General features: G+C 52.9%; 1 protein-coding gene across 11 annotated transcripts; it reads left to right on the top strand.

The window, feature by feature from the left end:
- Positions 1-6: 6 nt before the first annotated feature.
- Positions 7-19,755, top strand: LOC308626634 (N-acetyllactosaminide beta-1,3-N-acetylglucosaminyltransferase 4). 11 transcript variants are annotated; one of them, XM_081251944.1, is made up of 14 exons: positions 7-108; positions 1,148-1,408; positions 2,026-2,136; positions 5,562-5,701; positions 7,727-7,965; positions 8,652-8,839; positions 9,532-9,755; positions 9,978-10,119; positions 10,273-10,440; positions 10,530-10,721; positions 11,021-11,054; positions 11,175-11,222; positions 15,431-15,573; positions 18,521-18,635. In XM_081251944.1, the coding sequence occupies exons 1-13, from the start codon at positions 16-18 to the stop codon at positions 15,556-15,558; spliced, it is 1,968 nt and encodes a 655-aa protein (XP_081108070.1). In that variant the 5' UTR covers positions 7-15; the 3' UTR covers positions 15,559-15,573; positions 18,521-18,635. The 11 variants fall into 11 exon arrangements, with proteins under 11 accessions (XP_081108070.1, XP_081108072.1, XP_081108071.1 ...); XM_081251946.1 differs by lacking the exon at positions 18,521-18,635 and having other exon boundaries at positions 5,562-5,680; positions 15,431-15,652; XM_081251945.1 differs by lacking the exon at positions 18,521-18,635 and having other exon boundaries at positions 9,993-10,119; positions 15,431-15,652.
- Positions 19,756-19,876: the final 121 nt, after the last annotated feature.

The following is a 19,876-nucleotide window of genomic DNA, read 5'->3' as shown; positions in this document are numbered from 1 at the left end:
GGAGAACGCGCGATCATGGAGCCGCCCGCCCTGACAGTGAGCGCCGCGGTCCGGGAGCACCTGCGGAAGTTGTGTCTGCACGAGTTCCCGTGCGGCACGGGCAGCTGGGTGCGGGCGCTGGCGGGGCGGCTGGAGGAGGGGCTCGGGGCTGTGAAAGACGGAGGGGACTGACCAGGGGCCAGGCCGGGGCCTAGGGGCGGAAAGCGGGGCTGGGGTGGTGCTGGCCCCGGGTGCTTAGGGGGCTGCCAGCCCCAGGAGTTGGCTGGTCTGTAGAAGCCTGAGAGGATGTTTGTGTCTGGGCGTTTAGGGATAGTCCTGACTGGGGCGTCGGGGGGGAATGGGGATGGACTGTGGGAAGAGGGACACTGCAGGGGTGGACGGGATAGGCCCCCCCGGGGCCTGTGGGCGCTGACCCAGGGTGGAGGGCAGGGACCCCCCCACCCACCAGAGCAGGACCCCATCCTGAGCGCATCAGGCGGATCCGGGGCAGGCCCCTGGCTGTCTTAAAGACACCGGGCTCCTTTGGGGTGGAAAGCTCATCCTGAGAGCAAGGTTTGCAGTTAGGACCCTGCTGTGCTGTGGCCACAGGGGCCATCCTCATCACCTAAGTGCACAAGGAGCATGACATTGAGAACCCGGGGCTTCCCAGGTGTGCCCGGAAGTCTTGAGTCCTGAAGGGTTCCCGTGGACTTGGTGGGAAGCTGGGGCCCCACCTACTCTTGTCGGCTGGTTTCCATTTTCATAGAAGAGAAAACTGAGATACCAATCAAGGAACTAATTTATTTGTTTCAACAACAAACATTGATTGGGCACCTACTATGTGCCTGGCGTTGTGCTGAACTTGGGGGTTTCATAGATAGATGTGTCTCAAGAGGAAGGAGTGGGAGAGAGTAAACTCCAGGACCGAAATCGTTCATCGTCCACTTATGGCATCTCAAGGCTCTGAATTTACCTTTGCAGGCTTTGCTGCCTCTTCTTCAAACACCTTCCCTTGGCTCGTTACAGCCCACAGATTGCCTTTTGCACCTCCCGGCTTCGAAACTCTCCCTGATTGTCCTGTTTTACAATCGATTCCGTTTTGAGAGTTTTGAGTCCTTGAGAGGGGCTGAGTCATAACGAGAGAAATTCTCTGCCTCCATCTCTGCAGAATAAGTCGCGCTTTCTTCCTCAAACTTACCGAGCATGGCGGGAGCTGATCCCCAGAGACGAGGACGCTGTGGGCCCCGGGGAGGAGACGGTGGATGCCCTGCTGGGCCTGGTCTGCAGCCCCCACTCACCCTGGGCCCTGCCGGAGGGCTCAAGCGCTGAGGACTGTTTTCTGAGAGAGCTGGCCATCCAGAATCCCCTGATGCTCAAAGACAGCTTCTTCTACACCTACTTCAGGTCGCTACGGGTGGTGGACAAGCAGGTGAGCACTGGGGGCGAACACCAGGCACAGAGTCGGTGTTAGGGGGGCCATTCCCCTTACGGGCCTTGGTGGGAAGACCTAGCCCTGCTCGCCTCCTGATTAATCTCGCCAGCTTGTCCACAGAGCAGGGCCAGCAATCTTGGCGAGCTGGCCCAGTCTGTTACCCCAGAGAAGGGAGGCCCAGCCGGGAAAGGCCCCTAATGTCCTTGAAGCCAAAGTCAACCGAGGATTCACAGACAGACCCCTCCTGAAGCTTCTGGTCTGACCCTGCTGGGTGTAAACTAGAAAGATTCCTTAAGACCATAGGATTCACTGTGGCTCTGGGGTGGACGGTGGAGAAGGTGGGATTCCGGGCTTCAGGAGCTGACAGGCTGACAAGGGACACAGGACATGAGCTGGAAGTTGTCCAACACCTACAGTCAGAGGGGGTGAAGGTTCAGAGGTGACAGGCCACTGCGACGGCCGAGGCACTCGGATCCTGGCAGGAAAGGCGAGCAAGAGAAGAAAGGGCTTGGGGTGTGGGGCGCTCACTCTCTGCAGATGGACGTGCCATTGCCGTCCTCACTCCAGTGCCGCCTCACGTGCTGGAGCTCTGAGCTCCCGTTCCTCCCTTCCAGGTGAGCCTGGTGGACAGAGACCTCCTGAAATTTGTGAAGCTTGAAGAGTTGGTGCTGTGTGCCAATCAAATCGAGGAGATTGACACCACCAACCTGCCCCCAACTCTCAAGGTAAAGGAGCCCAGGTTCTGTTCCAGGTCTTGGAGCCAATGCTGCCCAGAGGCCCTGCCCCTCCGCTGCCCCCCACACAGAAGGTTTGGCCATTGTGACTGTGCTAAGGGCCGGCCTCAGGCTTTGGAGAGGTAGGCCTGATCCCTCAAAAAGTTAAACCTAGAATTTCCACAGGACCCAGCAATTCCCTTCCTAGGTATACACCCCAAAGAATACAAGGCAGGAATCAGACAGATTCCTGTACACCAGTGTTCACAGCAGCGCTGTTCACAATAGCCAAAAGGTAGACACAGCCCGCTTGTTACCAGCAGATGAATGGAGCGGCAAAATGTGGTCTTGTCCACACCGTCAGAAAAAGGAATGACACATGTACAACATGGATGACCTTGAAAACATGATGCTGAATGAAGGAGGCTGGACACAAAAGGCCACGTATTAGATGATTGCACTGCATGAAATATCTAGAAGAGGCAAATCCATAGAGACAGAAAGTAGATCAGAGGTTACCAGGGGGAAGGATTGGGGACGTACAGCTTAATGGGTACACAGTTTCTGTTTGGAGTAATGGAGAGTAATGATGGTTGTACATTAAGTGAATGTACTAATGCTGCTGAATTGTCCACTTAAAAAGGGTTGAAATGGCAAATTATATATATTTTACCACAATAAAAAAGTTTTAAAAAGAGGTAGGCCAGGCTTTTTTTCTTTTAAGAATACTTTATTTTTAATAAATTTATTTATTTTTGGCTGTGTTGGGTCTTCGCTGCTGCGCGTGGGCTTTCTCTAGTTGCGGCGAGTGGGGGCTACTCTTCGTTGCGGTGCGTGGGCTTCTCATTGCGGTGGCTTCTCATGTTGCGGAGCACGGGCTCTAGGTGCACGGGCTTCAGTAGTTGTGGCACGTGGGCTCAGTAGTTGTGGCTCACGGGCTCTAGAGCGCAGGCTCAGTAGTTGTGGCTTGCGGGCTCAGTAGTTGTGGCTCGCGGGCTCTAGAGCACAGGCTCAGTAGTTGTGCCTCACGGGCTTAGTTGTTCCACGGCATGTGGGATCTTCCCAGACCAGGGCTCGAACCCGTGTCCCCTGCATTGGCAGGCAGATTCTTAACCACTGTGCCACCAGGGAAGCCCCAAAAAGAGGTAGGCCAGGCTTTATTACGAGTCTTCAGCTGAGCATATCAAAATGGTCTCAATTTTAAATTAAATGCTGAGACTACTAGATTTTGTGGCAGAAGAGGCTCAGAAGTATGGCTCAGTACTGGGCTCAAGAAGAAAGTGGGCAAAGCCTTGGAGGAGAAATACAAGAACTCTGTTATCTTTGGGTTTATTCCCTATTCCAGCCAGGGGCCCTTTGGCTTTCCCAGAGACAACTGCCATGAGTCGAGAAGTTGCAAAAATGTTAACTTGGGGCTTCCCTGGTGGCGCAGTGGTTATGAATCTGCCTGTCAATGCAGGGGACACAGGTTCAAGTCCTGGCCCGGGAAGATCCCATGTGCCACGGAGCAACTAAGCCTGTGCACCACAACTACTGAGCCTGTGTGCCTAGAGCCCATGCTGCGCGACAAGAGAAGCCACCACAATGAGAAGCCCGCGCACCGCAATGAAGAGTAGCCCCCGCTCGCCACAGCTAGAGAAAGCCCACACGCAGCAACGACCACGCGCAGCAACGAAGACCCAACACAGCCAAAAATAAAAATAAATAAATAAATAAAAATTTAAAAAGTGTTAACTCATTTCCTTTCCCACTCTCTCAGACATCACCTCCACTCCATATTTTAAAGTTTCCTTCACAAAAGGAAAGGAAACTTTTTTTTAATTTTTAAGATTAATTTTTATTGCAGTATAGTTGCTTTACAATGTTGTGTTAGTTTCTACTGTACAGCAAAATGAATCAGTTATACGTATACATATATTCCCTCTTTTTTGGATTTCAGTCCCATTTAGGTCATCACGGTGCATTAAGTAGAGTTCCCTGTGCTATACAGTATGTTCTCAGTAGTTACCTATTTTATACATAGTATCAACAGTGTATATATGTCAATCCCAATCTCCCAATTCCTCCCACCCCCAATTTCCCCCTTGGTACCCATACATTTGTTCTCTACATCTGTGTCTATTTCTGCTTTGCAAATAAGATCATCTATACCATTTTTCTAGATTCCACATATATGCATTAATATACGATATTTGTTTTTCTCTTTCTGACTTGCTTCACTCTGTATGACACTCTCTAGATCCATCCACATCTCTGTAAATGACCCAGTTTCATTCTTTTTATGGTTGAGTAATATTCCATTGTATATATGTACCACATCTTCTTTATCCATTCCTCTGTTGATGGACATTTAGGTTCCTTCCATGTCAAGGCTACTGTAAATAGTGCTTCAATGAACATTGGGGTGCATGTGTCTTTTTGAGTTATGGTTTTCTCAGGGTATATGCCCAGTAGTGGGATTGCTGGGTCATATGGTAGTTCTGTTTTTAGTTTTATAAGGTACCTCCATACTGTTCTCCATAGTGGGTGTATCAATTTACATTCCCACCAACAGTGCAAGAGGGTTCCCTTTTCTCCACACCCTCTCCAGCATTTATTGTTTGTAGATATTTTTTAAATTTTGTTGATTTTATTTTATTTATTTTTGGCTGTGTTGGGTCTTTGTTGCTGCGCGCAGGTTTTTCTCTAGTTGCGGTGAGTGGGGACTGCTCTTCATTGCGGTGCGCAGGCCTCTCATTGTGGCGGCCTCTCTTGTTGCGGAGCACAGGCTCTAGGCGCACGGACCTCAGCAGTTGTGGCTCGCGGGCTCTAGAGTGCAGGCCCAGTAGCTGTGGCGCACAGGCCCAGTTGCCCCACGGCATGTGGGATCTTCCCGGACCAGGGCTCGAACCTGTGTCCTCTGCGTTGGCAGGTGGATTTCTAACACTGCGCCACCAGGGAAGCCCTGTCTGTCGATTTTTTTAAATGATGGCCATTCTGACCGGTGTGAGATGATACCTCATTGTAGTTTTGATTTGCATTTCTCTAATAATTAGTGATGTTGAGCATATTTTCTTGTGCCTCTTAGCCATCTGTATGTTCTCTTTGGAGAAATGTCTATTTAGGTCTTCCGCCCATTTTTTGATTGGGTTATTGTTTTTTTAAATATTGAGTTGCATGAGCTGTTCGTATATTTTGGATATTGATCTTTTGTCAGTTGCTTCATTTGCAAATATTTTCTCCCATTCTGAGGGTTGTCTTTTCATTGGAAAAGAAACTTTCTGACACCTGCTGCAGGAATATTTTCTTCCCGGATTCTTAGAAGGGGGTCCAGGTGGGCACAGGGAGATGAGGCATGAGTACTTCATTAATTCCTCTCCTGAGTTGCCCAGGGCGGAAGCAGGGAGTGGGTTCCATTTTGTCTGGGCTCACAGGCTGTCTTTCCACCCGCGTCGCAGGTGCTGGAGCTCTACGGCAACAGGATGACCAGCATGGAGTGTCTGTGCACCCGCCCGCCCCCAAGGCTCCAGCACTTGGGATTGGGTCACAACAAGCTTCTGGGCCCCCTGGAGAGTCTGTATGTCACCAGTGATTACTGGTAACTCGGGAGCCCCACGTGGAAAGAGGGAGGGAGGGGGTGAGCATTAGATTGGGGCCGTTCCTTGCTGGTGGCTCAGAGAACTCAGCTTTGCTCTTCTCTATAATAACTCCTGGTTGGCTGCTAAGTCCAAACCTAGGATTTATTTCTCTGACCCAATAAACAGAAAATCCCACTGAAGCCCAGGGAAGGACACCAAGAGGTATTGGGAATGAGTGGGACCTTTTGCTTCGGGGTTTCTGCTGACACTCAGGCCAGCTAATTCTTGGTTGTGAGGGCCGTCCTGGGCACTGCCGTAGGTGGAGCAGCATCCCCGGCCTCTACCCACCAGATGCCAGTAGCACCCACCCCACACCAGCTGCGACAACCAGCAGGTCTCCAGACAGCACCAAATGTCCACTGGGGGGCAAAACAACCCCCAGTTGAGAACTGCTGCCCTACAGACAGCTCTCGGTTTGACTTTGTCTTCTTGGTGGGTGAGCAGTGGGAAACTGAAACGCTGGATCTGAGGAGCCTCAGGGCCTCAGATACCACCCGTGAACATTCATCAGAGGAAGCGGGGCCAGGGAGGCCTGTCAGAGAAGCTCTGAGGATTCCCGGGGCTCAGCATCCTGGGCAGTACTTCCCCGGGCTGACGTTCATGACTGTTGCTTTCTTCACGGCCCAGAAGGGGGAATGGGGCGCAGGGCAACATTGCTTCCCTGCTTTCCCAGGTCTCCTGGGAACGTGCTCGTGGAAGGCCCGTCTCTCTGACCCTAATTTCCTCCTTCCTCCTCTTTCCCTACTCTTGGCCAAGCTGCCTCTTCACAGCCTTGGCCGTGTGCAATTCCGGATCCCTTCCCTCCACTGACCTCAGCCGTCAGGGTGTGTAGCACAGGAAGGAAACATACACTTTGGACTTTGTGTGTCAGCTGAGTTCAGACTCGTACCATGGACAGAGTTCTAAGTGTTCTGGTTTTTGATTTGGAAAACAGACTGACGAGAACGTAACCTGCTTAATGCTGAGTATGGATTTCATAGAAACACAAATGTGTGAAACCTCCGTCTTTTGCTGTTTTGAATTTAGAAGGAGGGTATATATACTTCCTGAGAATCCATTTTGCTGATGTTTCCACCAGTTCTCTTGAAGGAGGCTGATACTGGGTAAAATCTGTGTGCCGGTCAGCATGAAATGTTCTTCTCGGGTGTTTTCGTCACTGGCTGGCCAACATCCTGGGCAGGATGAGAGGAGGGAGAGAGGGGAGTTGAAGTTCCGTCACATGTGATGACGGGACTGTACTGATGCGTTGTCCCCTTGTGGGCTTTGGTTCTGTTTGTTTTTGTGCCTCTGTTCTCAGAGCTGAAATTGCTTTGCTTTCTGCTTTGTGCAGCAGGGAGGCCCCCTTCTCCAGGTCGGGGTGCAGGGCGCCTCCTCTGCCCTCCCCGGCCAGTTCTTCTTCACCCACGTTCCCCAGGAAATGAACCAGCTGGCTTCCTGTGGTCAGGCGCTGGTCTGACTCTGGAGGGCGTCCTCCAGCTTCTAGACCCCTCAAGCCTCATGCACCCTCTTCCCAGGCCCCCCTATTTACCGACCTCTCCTACCCCCACCCGCTGCTCCTCCGCGCAGAGGCTCCCCTCCGCCTTCCTCGCCAGTTTGTCCCTCTCTGCTGAGAACCTTCTAGATGCACAACCCCGTATTAGGCTCTCTGGGAGATAGACCGTTAACTGAGAAGAGGTCTGTACACGTAGAAGTCCGGTAGAGGCAGGATGTGGCGGTGGCCACCTCTATGCCACAGCAAGGAGGGAGGGCACTGGGAGAACCAGGAGCCCCTTCCCAACAGGGGGGCTAACCTAGGTCAAGGGCAGCACAGAGCTTGAGAGTTGAGGATGGGCACAGCCTCCCATCCCGTCCTCAGCACCAGGCCTCGTCCATCGGGGACTCGGGGTGCTGGGGGATGCAGGCGCCGTGGCAAGACCACAGCTACCTGTCCCCACCCCTTTGCCTAGCTGGCCTCTTGACTTCTGGCAGTCCCACTCACCTTCCAGGCCCAACCTCATCTCCCTGGACCTGAGCTTCAACGACCTGACGGACCTGCAGGGCATGGTGGCCGGCCTCCGAACGCTGCGGCGCCTGAGGTTGCTGGTGCTGCAGGGGAACCCGCTGGCCCTGGTGCCCTGCTACCGGGGCTTCATCATCGATAGCCTGTCCGGCCTCTGCGTGCTGGACGACATCGCCGTGGCCCCCAGCGAGAAGCATCTGTTCCGTGGGCTCAGCCACAGCGGGGGTGAGGGAGCCGATGTGCAGGGCAGGGCGGGGGGTTAGGGGGACCTGCTGGCCCGCCCATCACCCTACTGGCTGCACATGTCTGTCTGTCATCCAGCTCCCTGGCTGACCCAGACCCTGGTCAGGTGTAGGTCACCTTCTTGGTCAGAGTTCTCTCCCAGATTTTGATCGTCGTGATTGAGATTTGGCGACAGAAATGGTAGGGAGGCTGGGACCCTCACAGTCCCCTCCCTTCCTAGACAAATGGGAAACATTCTTGAAATGTTGTCCGTGGTGGCTTGAGATCACCCCCTTGTGGCTCACAGCACAAGCTGCACCAGAGCCTTCTCAAGGTCAGGGTGACAAAACATGGATAAAAGTAGCGATGCCTGCCGAGTACCAGTCCGGGCTAAGGTAACATAGTCTCCACCTGTAACTACCCTGCAAAGTAGCTACTACCATTCCCATTTTACACATCAGGAAAACAAGGCTTAAGAGGGGCCTCTTGCCCAAAAGAGACTTACCCCAGATCACGGTGTGTTGAACTTGGTAGAGCTGGGATTCGAACCCAAGTCTGCAGAGTGAGGCTCAGCCCTGCTCGGAGGAAAGAAGGCAGGAGCTGAGCTCGCCTGCCCTCCCCCGCTGTCTGCCTGCCCACGCCACCCCCACCCCCCGGCTCCCCCAACCCCTGCCCGTTCCCCCCTGCAGATCTCCTGGCGCAGGAGGCGCGGTTGGTGGTGACTGTTGGACATGTCACAGGGGTTCTGGACTCCTCGGTCTTGGACCCGGAACCAGGGCCCCAAGGCCCTTTCATCACTTACAGCTATTATGTAACGTACGAGTTTGTGGAAGATGAGGAAGGCGAAGGAAATGAATACGGCCGCGTGCTGGCTGAGGTGTGTCCACGGGGGCTCTGCTCTCGGGTGCTCAGGGGCTCCTGTGCAGGCACAACGGCTTTGGGGACCCAGGAGAACCCTTAACATGGATCTTTCCAATTCATACCCTACTCTGAGCAGGAAACTGGCTTCCACTCAGCCCGTTTCTTGCAGCTGGAGTAATTCTCAACCCTGTTCACCCCTTCCCATCCCCCCTGAAATGGGAGCAAAGGACATAACAAGGGAGCTGCCGGCTTCCCCACCGCGTTCTCCAACTCCCCCTGCGCCTCCCGGCTCCCTTCCTGTCACATGAAAACCCAACGGTGGCATCCCACTAGGAGAAATGCCTGGGGCCAGGACTTCCCTGACGGGCCAGTGGTTAAGACTGCGCTTCCATTGCAGGGGGTGCGGGTTCGACCCCCGGTCAGAGAACTAAGGTCCCATGTGCCGCAGGGCGTGGCCAAAAGAACCCAAAAAACACGAGGGCCCCCAGCTAATGTGGAAGTTGTTACTGTTTTTACTGTTAACATAGAACTTTCAGAAAAAACAGGACTGGTAAGTTTTTTTTATAACTTCCTGGCTTGTAAGTCCATGTGTTTGCTTTGCTTCACGTCCGTCAAACACTGGTGCCCATTTACACCACCTTCACATAGTGTCTGGTGAGATCTCTGAGGCCGGCAGCCCTGGACGTGTTTTCGTGTTTTCTGTGGTAGATCGCCAAGCCCTCGCCCAGCACGGAACAGCTAGGTGAGGACATCCCCAAAGAGCCCATCAAGGAGGCTGAAGACTCCGTAGGGCCTGGGCCGGCCTCCCTGTCCCAGTCCGGGGAGCTGGAGGAGTCCGGCGCCTCAGCGCCCTTGCCGCAGTCCATAGACTCTGCAGAAGAGCTGGCCAAGCTGCGGCCGCGCCTGGATCCCCGGCTCTGCCCGTCCCCGGGGTAAGGATGCTCACCGGGCTGGGAGCAGGGCCCGGACCACACCCGCATTTCTCGTTCTGCATTCTCCTCCGGCCCACAGCCCTCCCTGACAGCACGGGCCCCGTAGCCTCACGCTGTGCCCACGTGTGCACATCTTCTCCAAGTGCCCTCCCAGCCTCGTCCCTGGTCCCCAGCACAGCCCCCTGGGTGATGGCCCCCACGTCTCCATCTCCCCTCCCCAAGGACAGTTCTCTTTAGCACAGTCCGCAAGCCCTGGTCTGACGTCATCGCCTGCAACTACGCGATGCAGCACACGCTCAAGGGCCTGGTGCCGCTCAGGGCCTTCCTGCTCTCAGGGACCACCGTCACCGTCGTGGAGGAGAAGGTGGGAGGCTGGTCTCCAGGGTCCACACACTGCCCCGCTTCTCCTCTGTTCCGCTCTTCTGTCGGGCATCTGTAGCCCCGCCCCCTTGTTGGCAGACCTCGGTGCCTGTCCAGAAAGATCCTGGCTAGCTCCAACCCAGCTCCTGTCCCCTAGATTCTCTCCTGGCCTGCGGTGCCACCTTCCCCCAACAGTCCCTCGGCTGCTAAGAAGGGAAAGGGAGAGACGGACAAGAAAGGGAAGGAGAAAAACAAGGAAGAGAAAGACAAGAAGGGGAAAGATGGGAAAGACAAAGCAGGCAAAGGGGAGAAAGGACCAGCCAAGGTGCGTCTGTGTGGGGTGGCCTGGGTGGTGGGGGGCTGCGCGCTCGGTCCCCTGCTCCCCGCGTCCACTCGCCCGGCCTCTCCCCGCAGGAGCAGAAGGGGAGCAAGAAGAAGGAGGAGGAGCTCCGTAAGGATCTGCGCCAGGACCCACCCGTCCTCCGGGTGCTGGGCAGTGGCCTGGTGGTCCTGGAGCCCCTGCTCTCCGGGGAGCCATTCGTGTCCACCGTGTGCAACTTTGGGGTGGTCCGTACCTTGGAGACCGACAGGCTGACGCTTTACAGGGTACAGCAGTGCCCCTGGCCTCCCCTGCCCACAGAAGCCTGGCCAGGCTGTGGGGGGTAGGGAGGCGGGGAGGGGGAGGGGGGCCAGAACCACAGGAGTGGGGGCTGGAGGGGTGACGCAGCAAGGGTCACCTGCATGGAGGGCGGCCTTCTCGAGTGCGAGGGGCCAGGCAAGCGGGTAGGTCGGGCAGCTGCTCCCCAGAAGACCAGGAGAGGCCCTGGAGGGGGTGAGAGCACCCACCCCTTCCCCAGCATCCCCCCACTCCAGCAAGGAACTTATTTTGTGGTTCTTCCTCTCAGGATTCAAAGAAGAAGAGTAAGAAAGCTAAAAACGGTAAGACCGATGATGGGAACGGGGCAGGGAGTGTTTACTAAGGACCAGTCCTAGTCCATTCAGGTTGCTGTAAAATTCCACGGCGTGGGTGGCTTCTAAACAACAGACATTTATTTCTAGCTGCTCTGGAGGCCAGGAAGTCAAAGACCAAGTTGCCAGCAGGGTCAGGTGAGAGTCCTGTTCCTGGTTTGTGCCTTCTCCCTGGGTCCTCACGGGGCAGAAGGGACCAGCCGTCTCCCTCTGCCCTCATGACGTAATTGCCTTCCAAAGGCCCCACCTCCTAACATCATCACCTTTGGGGGCTGGGATTTCAACATATGGATTTGGGGAAGGGCACAAATATAGCAGGACTTGCTGAGGGATCAGCCTGATTGGGGACCAAAGGAGTGGAAGGATGGAGAATCATCTCTTCCAGCCAGTGGGAGGGCCATGTCTACCCTGAGGACCAAACCCTGTGTCTTCCCTGCAGCCCCGCTGCGGTCATGACATGGGCAGGACAGGCATTCTGGGGTGGGGGCCAGGATGGAGTGAGTAGGGAGGCCCAGGGTTGGGAGTGTCCAGGGTCCTTCTGGCTCAGCGGTGGTCCTGCTTCTGCAGGACATTAGCCCTGATTGCTGTATAAGGAGCCTGGACTTGTTGTACGGCCAGTGGCAGCATTGAAATACGTAAGTTTTATATTTAAATTTCTTTAAAGATTTATTTATTTTATTTATCTTTGGCTGCATCGGGTCTTAGTTGAGTCATGCGTGATCTTCGTTGAGGTGCGTGGGCTTCTCTCTAGTTGTGGCGTGCAGGCGCCAGGGCACGTGGGCTCTGTAGTTTGCAGCAGGCAGGCTCTCTAGTTGAGACACGCAAGCTCAGTAGTTGTGGCACGTGGGATCTTAGTTCCCTGACCAGGGATCAAACCCGTGTCCCCTGCATTGTAAGGCGGATTCTTTACCACTGGACCACCAGGGAAGTCCCTAGATTTAATTTTTAGAACTGTCTGGCTTGGAGGGAGAGGTAGGAGAACAGGTCACTCAGCTGGGAGACTGCTGCAAAAGTCTAAAGCAAGACCACAGCAGCCCGATTCAGAACAGCCAAAAAGTGGGGAAGAGCCCAAATGGCTATCAACGGATGAAAGGATAAACAAAATGTGGTCCATCCATACAATGGGATATTATTCCGTCACAAAAAGGAATGAAGCACTGACATGTCCTAAACCATGGATAAACCTTGAAAACTCAATGCTAAGGGAAAGAAGCCAGACACAAAAGACCACATAATGATTTTATATGAAATGTGGAGAATTGTCAAATCCATAGAGACAGAAAGTAGATTAGTGGTTGCCTGGGGGCGGGAGAAGGAGGGAATGGGGCATGACTGCTTAATGGCTTCGGGTTTTCCATCTGCGGTGATGGAAATGTTCTGAAATGAGCGGTGATGGTTGCACAACATTGTAAATATACTAAAAGCTCCTGAACTGTACCTTTTTTTTTTTTACACACACACTCTATTTTATTTTTACAAGAGATAAATAAACTGACACCAAGCATTGTAAATGGATGACCACAACAAAAGCAACAATGATTGCAATTACCAAACACAACAAAGGGTTATAGTTAATAAGCCAACAAAGGAGAGAAAATAGGGATTATAAAAATATTCAGTTAATCTGAAGGTGGAAACAGAAAAAACAAAGAACATATGGGATAAATAGAAAACAACAAGATGGTAGACTTAAACCCAATTATATTGAGTCACATGAAATATAAATGGTCTAAATACCCAATTAAAAGGCAGAGATGATTAAAAAAAAATAAAATAAAAGAATAAACAAACAAACAAAAAAAAAAAGGCAGAGATGATCAGATTGGATAAAAAAGTAAGACCAAGCTATCTGCCTATCAGAAACCCCCTTTAAATATAAAGATACAAAAATATGAGAAATAAAAAGGATGGAAAAAGATATTCATGCTAACACTAATCAAAAGAAAATGGGAGTAGCTGCATTAATATCAGGCAAAGTAGATTTCAGAGCAAAGACTATTACCAGGGATAAAGAGGGTCATTTCATAATAAAGGAGTCAGTTCATTGGGAGGATGTAACAGTCCTTAGCATGCATGCACCTAATAATTGAGTTTCAAAATACATGAAACAAAAGCTGATAGAAGTACAAGGAGAAATAGACAAATCCAAAATTATATTCAGAGATTTCAGCACAAATAAGTAATTGCTAGAACAAATAGAAAATCAATAAGCATGTAGAAGACTTGAATCACTGCCAATTAACTTGAGCTAACTGACAGCTACAGAGCGCTCCATCCAATCACACACACACACACACACACACACATTCTTTAAGTGCACACAGAACTGAGATATTCTACAACCTGGGCCATAAAGCAAGTCTCAAGAAGTTTAAAAGAATTCAAGTCATATAAAGTATCCTCTATCACCACAGTGGAATTAAACAGAAAAATATTTGCAAAATCCCCAAATTTTTAGAAACTAAATAACACACTTCTAAATAACCTATGGGTCAAAGAAGAAATCAAAAGGGAAATTAGAAAGCATTTTGAACTGAATGGAAATAAAAATACAAAATGCCAAAATTAGTAGGATATAACAAAGCAGTATTTAGAGAGAAATTTATTGCACTAAATGCATATATTAGAAAAGCTTCTAAAACTAATAAGTGAGTTTAACAGGGTTGCAGAATACAGGGTCAGTATTCAAAAAATGTTTCCATTATGAGCAATGAACAATCAGATATTAAAATTTTTAAATAATACCATTTACAATAGCATTATCAATAGAAGTTTTATATGTTGAAAACTATAAAATGTTACTGAGAGAAACTAGACCAAAATCGGTGGAGATATATACTATGTACATAGATTAGGAGATTCAGCATTGTTAAGATGTTGGTTTTCCTCAGATTGCTCTACAGAGTCAATAAAATCTCAATCATAGCCCTGGAGGGGTTTTTTTGTTTGTTTTTTTCTTTTTCTTTTTTTTTTTTTTTTGCATTACGCGGGCCTCTCATCGCAGTGGCTTCTCCCATTGCGGAGCACAGGCTCCAGACGCACAGGCTCAGCGGCCATGGCTCACGGGCCCAGCCGCTCCGCGGCACGTGGGATCTTCCCGGACTGGGGCACGAACCCGTGTCCCCTGCATCGGCAGGCGGACTCTCAACCACTGCGCCACCAGGGAAGCCCTTTTTTTCTTTTTTTTTGGTAGAAATCAGCAAGCTGATTCTCAAGTTCATATAGAAATTCAAAGGATCTAGAATAGCCAAAACAACTCTGAAAAAGAACAAACGACTTACACTACTGGAATTGAAGACCCAGACAAATATGGACATGAGATTTGTGATTGAATCCTGGGGTTAAAATGGGCTTAAACAAAACTTTTTTTTGTTTTTACATTTTTGCAAATTTCTTTAATGTCTGGCTTAATTGAGGAAGCCATATTTGCATAGCTGCTTCTGCAGTCAGTCTCTGTGATGTGTTGCTGTAGTTGAAGTGTATGAAGAAAATCTCACCTCACATGGACATGTAATTGGAAAAGAGGGAAATATTTTAATAGGCTTTTAAATAACTGTGGATATTCCTCTTTGCATGAGATTTGACAACTAGTAGTTTTTTAAAGGTTGTTACAGTGTGAAAACTGAATCTATATGGGTGAATTTTTTCATAATCAGTTATGTTAAATTAATCCATTGGTCTACATTGCCTTTTTTTTTTAACATTGCATTTTGAACGGCTATCTTACCCATGCACAATTGTTAACATCTGGCAATTGTTATTTGTAAAGTACTGGTTCACTGAGTTATGCAGATCTTCCAACTGTTGACATTTTTTTATCCATTATACAAAAATCGCGTTCTTTATCATCAACCATAACATCAGAAAAGTCTTTTGAGTATTGGAAAACTGTTAAGTTCATGGTGGCAGATACAGTGTTACAAAATTCTAGTTTCTACTTGAAAGTTCAAATGTTATAAATGTATTTATCAGAATGCTTTCAGTTGTTTTCCCTGAAGTGCCAGGCTTGCTTCATTCTTTTTTTAGAAAATATCTGCCAGATATTCACGTCGAAATAACCATATTTTGTCAGCGTACTTTCAAGTGAAAATGATGTTCCAAGAAAAGCAGCTAGTTCATCTTGTAATTCAAACTGAGACTTGTTAAATGATCTAGTTAGATGTGATTTAATTTTATTCCTTATTACGGTTAAGACCCGAGGGCGGAATCTGATTCTGAAACCGTGCTCGCCTCGGGACGGCGGAGGTCACATTTGCGTTTCCGGGACGTGTCGTGAGCTGGCCCGGGATGGCCCGGCACTGCCAGCCCGCTCATCGCTCCGGATTCACACTTTCATATTTCCTCAGAAATAAGAAAATCTTTGGTTTCCGTGTACGAAAGCGACTACCGCCCCGACCCCCTGACGGTGGAGATCCAGATCCAGCTGATCCAAGGCCGCTCGACGGAGGAGGCGCTTCGGGGGCTTCTCCCATAGGGCGCGGGATTAAAGGTTGCTCTGACTCCGCGGCTCCGCGTCTGTCCAGCCGCCGCCGCGCGTCCGGGGAGCGGGGTGCTGGCCGTGGGGAGGAGCGGGGAGGGGGCCTGGCCGGGAGGAGGCGGGAGTGCCTGGCTGGGGAGGAGCCGGGGAATGGCCGTGGGGAGCGGGGAGCCTGGCCGTGGGAGACCGGGGTCGGCCTCCCCCGGTCAGCACCGCAGGGCCGAGCCTCTCAACCCGCAGGTGCGCGGGGAGCTGCGCAGACCCAGGTGGGCGGGGACCCGCGGCGGCCCCGGGCCCGCCCCCAGAGACCGCGCCCTCAAGCCCAGCCTTTGCCGCTGGGTTGGTGAGCCAAGCGGGGGCGTGGCCAGCGCTCAGGTGTCGCTGCTGATCCCTGCCCACCTCCCGCGCCCCGCGGAGAGAGCCGTGCTTATGCGGCTGCGCTGCGCGAGCTCCTCGTCGGTGTCCGCTCGGCGTCTTGGCTCAGGTAGGTAGGCGAGGGGCGCGCGGTGTTTGGCCTGGGGCGCCTGGAGCCCCGCTGCTGGGAGGGGGCTGTCCCACTGTGAGCGGAGGGGCGCCGAGCCCCCGGCGGGAGGAGCCGACTTGGCAGCAGCGGGGTCGCGGTCGTACTGCCCCGCGGGAGCGGCCTCCCGCCTGCGGTGGACCGTCGGGGCCAGGTGGCCTCCTGCTGCCTGTCGGCTTCTGTTCGCCCCGCTGGGGCGAGAATGGCCGGAGCCGCGGGTTGTGGACGGGGCAGCCTGGGGGCGCTTGCTCCGGAGTCCCCGACGGGCAGCGCCGCTCGCTGTGCTCAGGCCCGGGGGGGTGTCCCCCGCGGGGCTCTGGTCCTTGCTCTGGCGACCCCACGGGCCTTTGCGCCTCCACAAGAGCCCTTTAGAGGCTGTCGTGTGGAGAGAATGAACCAGCCCTTGACCCTTTCCCTCATCAAAGCGTGATGGGTCGCCGAGCCCTGTGAGGACCCCAGAAGCAATTTCAGACCCTTAGGGCTCGCGGCACCCACTTGGAGGGGGGCGTGCACTCGCCGAAGCCCGAGCCGGTTAAGGACCAGGCTTGGGGGCTCGCAGAGCGGAGGGAGGCTTACGCTTAGCAGGTACTGAATGGGATTCACAAGCAGGTGTGTGGAGTGGGGAGCTTCGGGTTGGTTCCTGCAGTGAAGCGCTTGGGGGATTGCGTGCATTGGGAGCGCTGTGGACAAAGGGGAAATCAGGTCCACAGCGCATCTCAGCCTGGGCCTCTGAAACGCACAAGTCAAAACCAAAACAGCTGGCTTTGCGCCCTTCTCGGTAAGTGGCACCACCAACCCGCCCCCCACTCTTTCCCCTCCCCGGGTGCCCTCCCCCACAGCAGGCGTAGCTCCCACACCTGAAATCCATTTTCCACGCCTGAAATCCATCTGGTTTTCTCGTGCTCCACGGCCCCCACCCGAGTCTCAGCTGCGGCTGGTTACTGACTAATGCAAGAGTTTGCTAGCTGGTCTCTTGTTACCACTTCTGCGCTTCCACAATCCATCATCTAAGCAGCAGCAGTGGTGACCTTCCAAACAATGTAAATTCTTATTACCGCCTCTGTTAAATCCTCCGACGTATCTCCGTGGTGCTTACAATAAAACACAAGCTCTTTCCCCAAACTTTCCCCATGGATCTTGCATGTGACCCTCCTCAGGCTACTGCCCCCGCTTCACCACCTAACACTTTCCTCCTTGTTCCTTCTGGTCCAGCCACGCTACACACCTCCTGCCCTGCTTCAGGAGCTCTGCACTTAACTATTCCCTCTGCCCGGCCCACTCCCCCACTCTCCCCCCCGCCCCCAGGTCTTTATGGGGTTTGATCCCTTACTTTGTTCAGTTCTTGCTCAAGTGTTCTTTTTCAGGGAGGGCTTTCTAAACTACCGTGGGCTAAAAGAGCCTTTCCGGTCACTCTATTCCATCACACTGCTTTAATTTCTTCTCTGCACTCCCTGAAGTTTGTACTGGTTTCTTGGTCTCTTTGTGAGGGCTGGGACCTGTCTTGCCTGCCACTGCATCCCTGGCAGCTAGAAGAGATGCTTTTGTGGCAGTGGCGGCAGGGACAACCGGGATGAGGCTAATGCGGGTAGACCGGATCGAAGTGATGGCCAGCTGGACCAGGACACGGCAGGGGGAGGTGACGAGGAGGGGACTGCTGCCTGGCTACTGTGGCTCTTGGGCAGGTTACTGTACTAAGTTACCATTTCTCAGCTTTCTCTTTGTATTGCTGGGAGACTTGCTGAGAGAAAACCAGAACTCAGTAAGCGGTAGAACTGGTGAGGGGTGGCCGCAGGGGAGCCATGCTGGTACAAGTCTATGGCTTTCCTATTTGCCTTCATGCTCTTCCTGTGCATGTTTGTTTTTTTTTTTCCCCCTAAAGCTCCATTTAAACGACTTCCCAGGAAACCCATACTTCAGGCAAACCTGTACCAGTATGTGTTAAATGGGTGTGTTCTGTGGTGGCTTCCGCCACCTGCTGCTGCCCTGCCGTGGTCTCCTCTCCCTGGAGGAGCAAACTCCCTAAGGGCAGTGCCGGGGGCCGTCATCTCTGAGACAGGAAACGCAGGGCCTGCCGCCGCTCTAGACTTTTTTTTTTTGGAAGTAAGCGGTGCCATTTTCACTAAAGCTCATTAGGTACTTGAGCTTCGTGGGAAATGCTGAAAACACTTGTGGTGCCTCAGTTTTAAAGTGGCTGCAAGTCCTTTTGGAGAAAAAGTTGACCCAAGAGTCCCCTAATGACAGCAGAAGGGAAGCGAGGGCTGGCATAGCAGGTGTGTTTGGTCTGTCCTCTGGGAGAGGGACTCTGGAAAGAGCCGGAGGACACGCTGAAGAAGATAAAGAAAAGGACCTAGCTGCTGGGCCGTGGGTTGCCCTTGGGACCGGGGAGGTGGAGGACGGGCAGGGCCGGGCTCGGTCTGCTCACGGGCTCTCTCCTTGCAGGCCCTGCCATGTTCCGCAGGGTAGGCTGGCTGGTCCTGTACAGCCTTGCTGTGATGCTGCTCAGCTGCCTGTTCTTCCTGAAGAAGGAGGCCCACCCAGCGGGGGGCCCCATGGCCCGACAGCCCTTCTGGGCTCCCCCAGGGCCCCGGCGCAGCCAGTGTCCACCCAACCACACGGTGGCTAATGCCTCCCTGTTCCTGCCTAACCGTCACCGCCTCTTCTTGACCTATCGCCACTGCCGCAACTTCTCCATCTTGCTGGAGCCTTCGGGCTGTGCCGAGGACACCTTTCTGCTCCTGGCCATCAAGTCACAGCCTGGCCATGTGGAGCGGCGTGCGGCCATCCGCAGCACGTGGGGCCGGGCAGGAAGCTGGGCTAAGGGGCGGCAGCTGAAGCTGGTGTTCCTCCTGGGGGTGGCAGGATCTGCGCCCCCAGCCCAGCTGCTGGCCTACGAGAGTCGGGAGTTTGATGATATCCTACAGTGGGACTTTGCCGAGGACTTTTTCAACCTGACGCTCAAGGAGCTGCACTTGCAGCGCTGGGTGGCAGCTGTCTGTTCCCAGGCCCATTTCATGCTAAAGGGAGATGACGATGTCTTTGTCCATGTCCCCAATGTGCTGGAGTTCCTGGATGGCTGGGACCCAGCCCAGGACCTACTGGTGGGAGATGTCATCCGCCAGGCCCTGCCCAACAGGAACACCAAGGTCAAATATTTCATCCCACCCTCCATGTATAGGGCCCACCACTACCCACCCTATGCTGGGGGTGGAGGGTATGTCATGTCCAGAGCCACTGTGCAGCACCTCCAAGCGGCTGTGGAAGAGGCTGAACTGTTCCCCATTGATGACGTCTTTGTGGGGATGTGCCTGAAAAAGCTGGGGGTGAGCCCCATGCACCATGCTGGCTTCAAGACGTTTGGAATACGGCGGCCCCTGGACCCTCGGGACCCCTGCCTGTACAGAGGGCTCCTTCTGGTCCACCGCCTCAGCCCCCTGGAGATGTGGACCATGTGGGCACTGGTAACAGATGAGGGGCTCAAGTGTGCAGCTGCCCCCTTGTCCCAGCTTTGAGGGGTGGGCTGAGCGAGCAGACTGTGAGTTTTGCAAAATCACGAGAAATCGAAAACCCTGGAACCCGGCCCTTGATGGGCTACGAGAAATGCTGACTTTTTTTCTGTAACCCCCTCCCAAACCTTGCTAACGCTGATTAAAACACTGAAACCCGGCTAACTTGTACCCATATGTGTTCAATGGGCAAATGCTGCCACCACTCCAGAGGGGACTCCTGGAGCCCCTCGGGGCTCTTCCAGTCTGGAGGGGGTGGTGAAGGAGGGAGGCTGCCTAGGGCTCCAAAAGA

This window comes from Mesoplodon bidens (genome assembly GCF_964165515.1).
Source record: "Mesoplodon bidens genome assembly, chromosome: 13".
Classification (NCBI taxonomy): domain Eukaryota; kingdom Metazoa; phylum Chordata; class Mammalia; order Artiodactyla; family Ziphiidae; genus Mesoplodon; species Mesoplodon bidens.
This window is presented reverse-complemented; position numbering and strand designations above follow the sequence as displayed.

Coding starts and splice junctions, on each gene's coding strand:
- LOC308626634 (XM_081251944.1), top strand. CDS start 16: ATGGAGCCGCCCGCCCTGACAGTGAGCGCCGCGGTCCGGGAGCACCTG. Junction 9,756..9,977: donor CGGCTCTGCCCGTCCCCGGG/GTAAGGATGCTC, acceptor CCCCTCCCCAAG/GACAGTTCTCTTTAGCACAG. Junction 11,223..15,430: donor CAAGTTGCCAGCAGGGTCAG/GTGAGAGTCCTG, acceptor ATATTTCCTCAG/AAATAAGAAAATCTTTGGTT.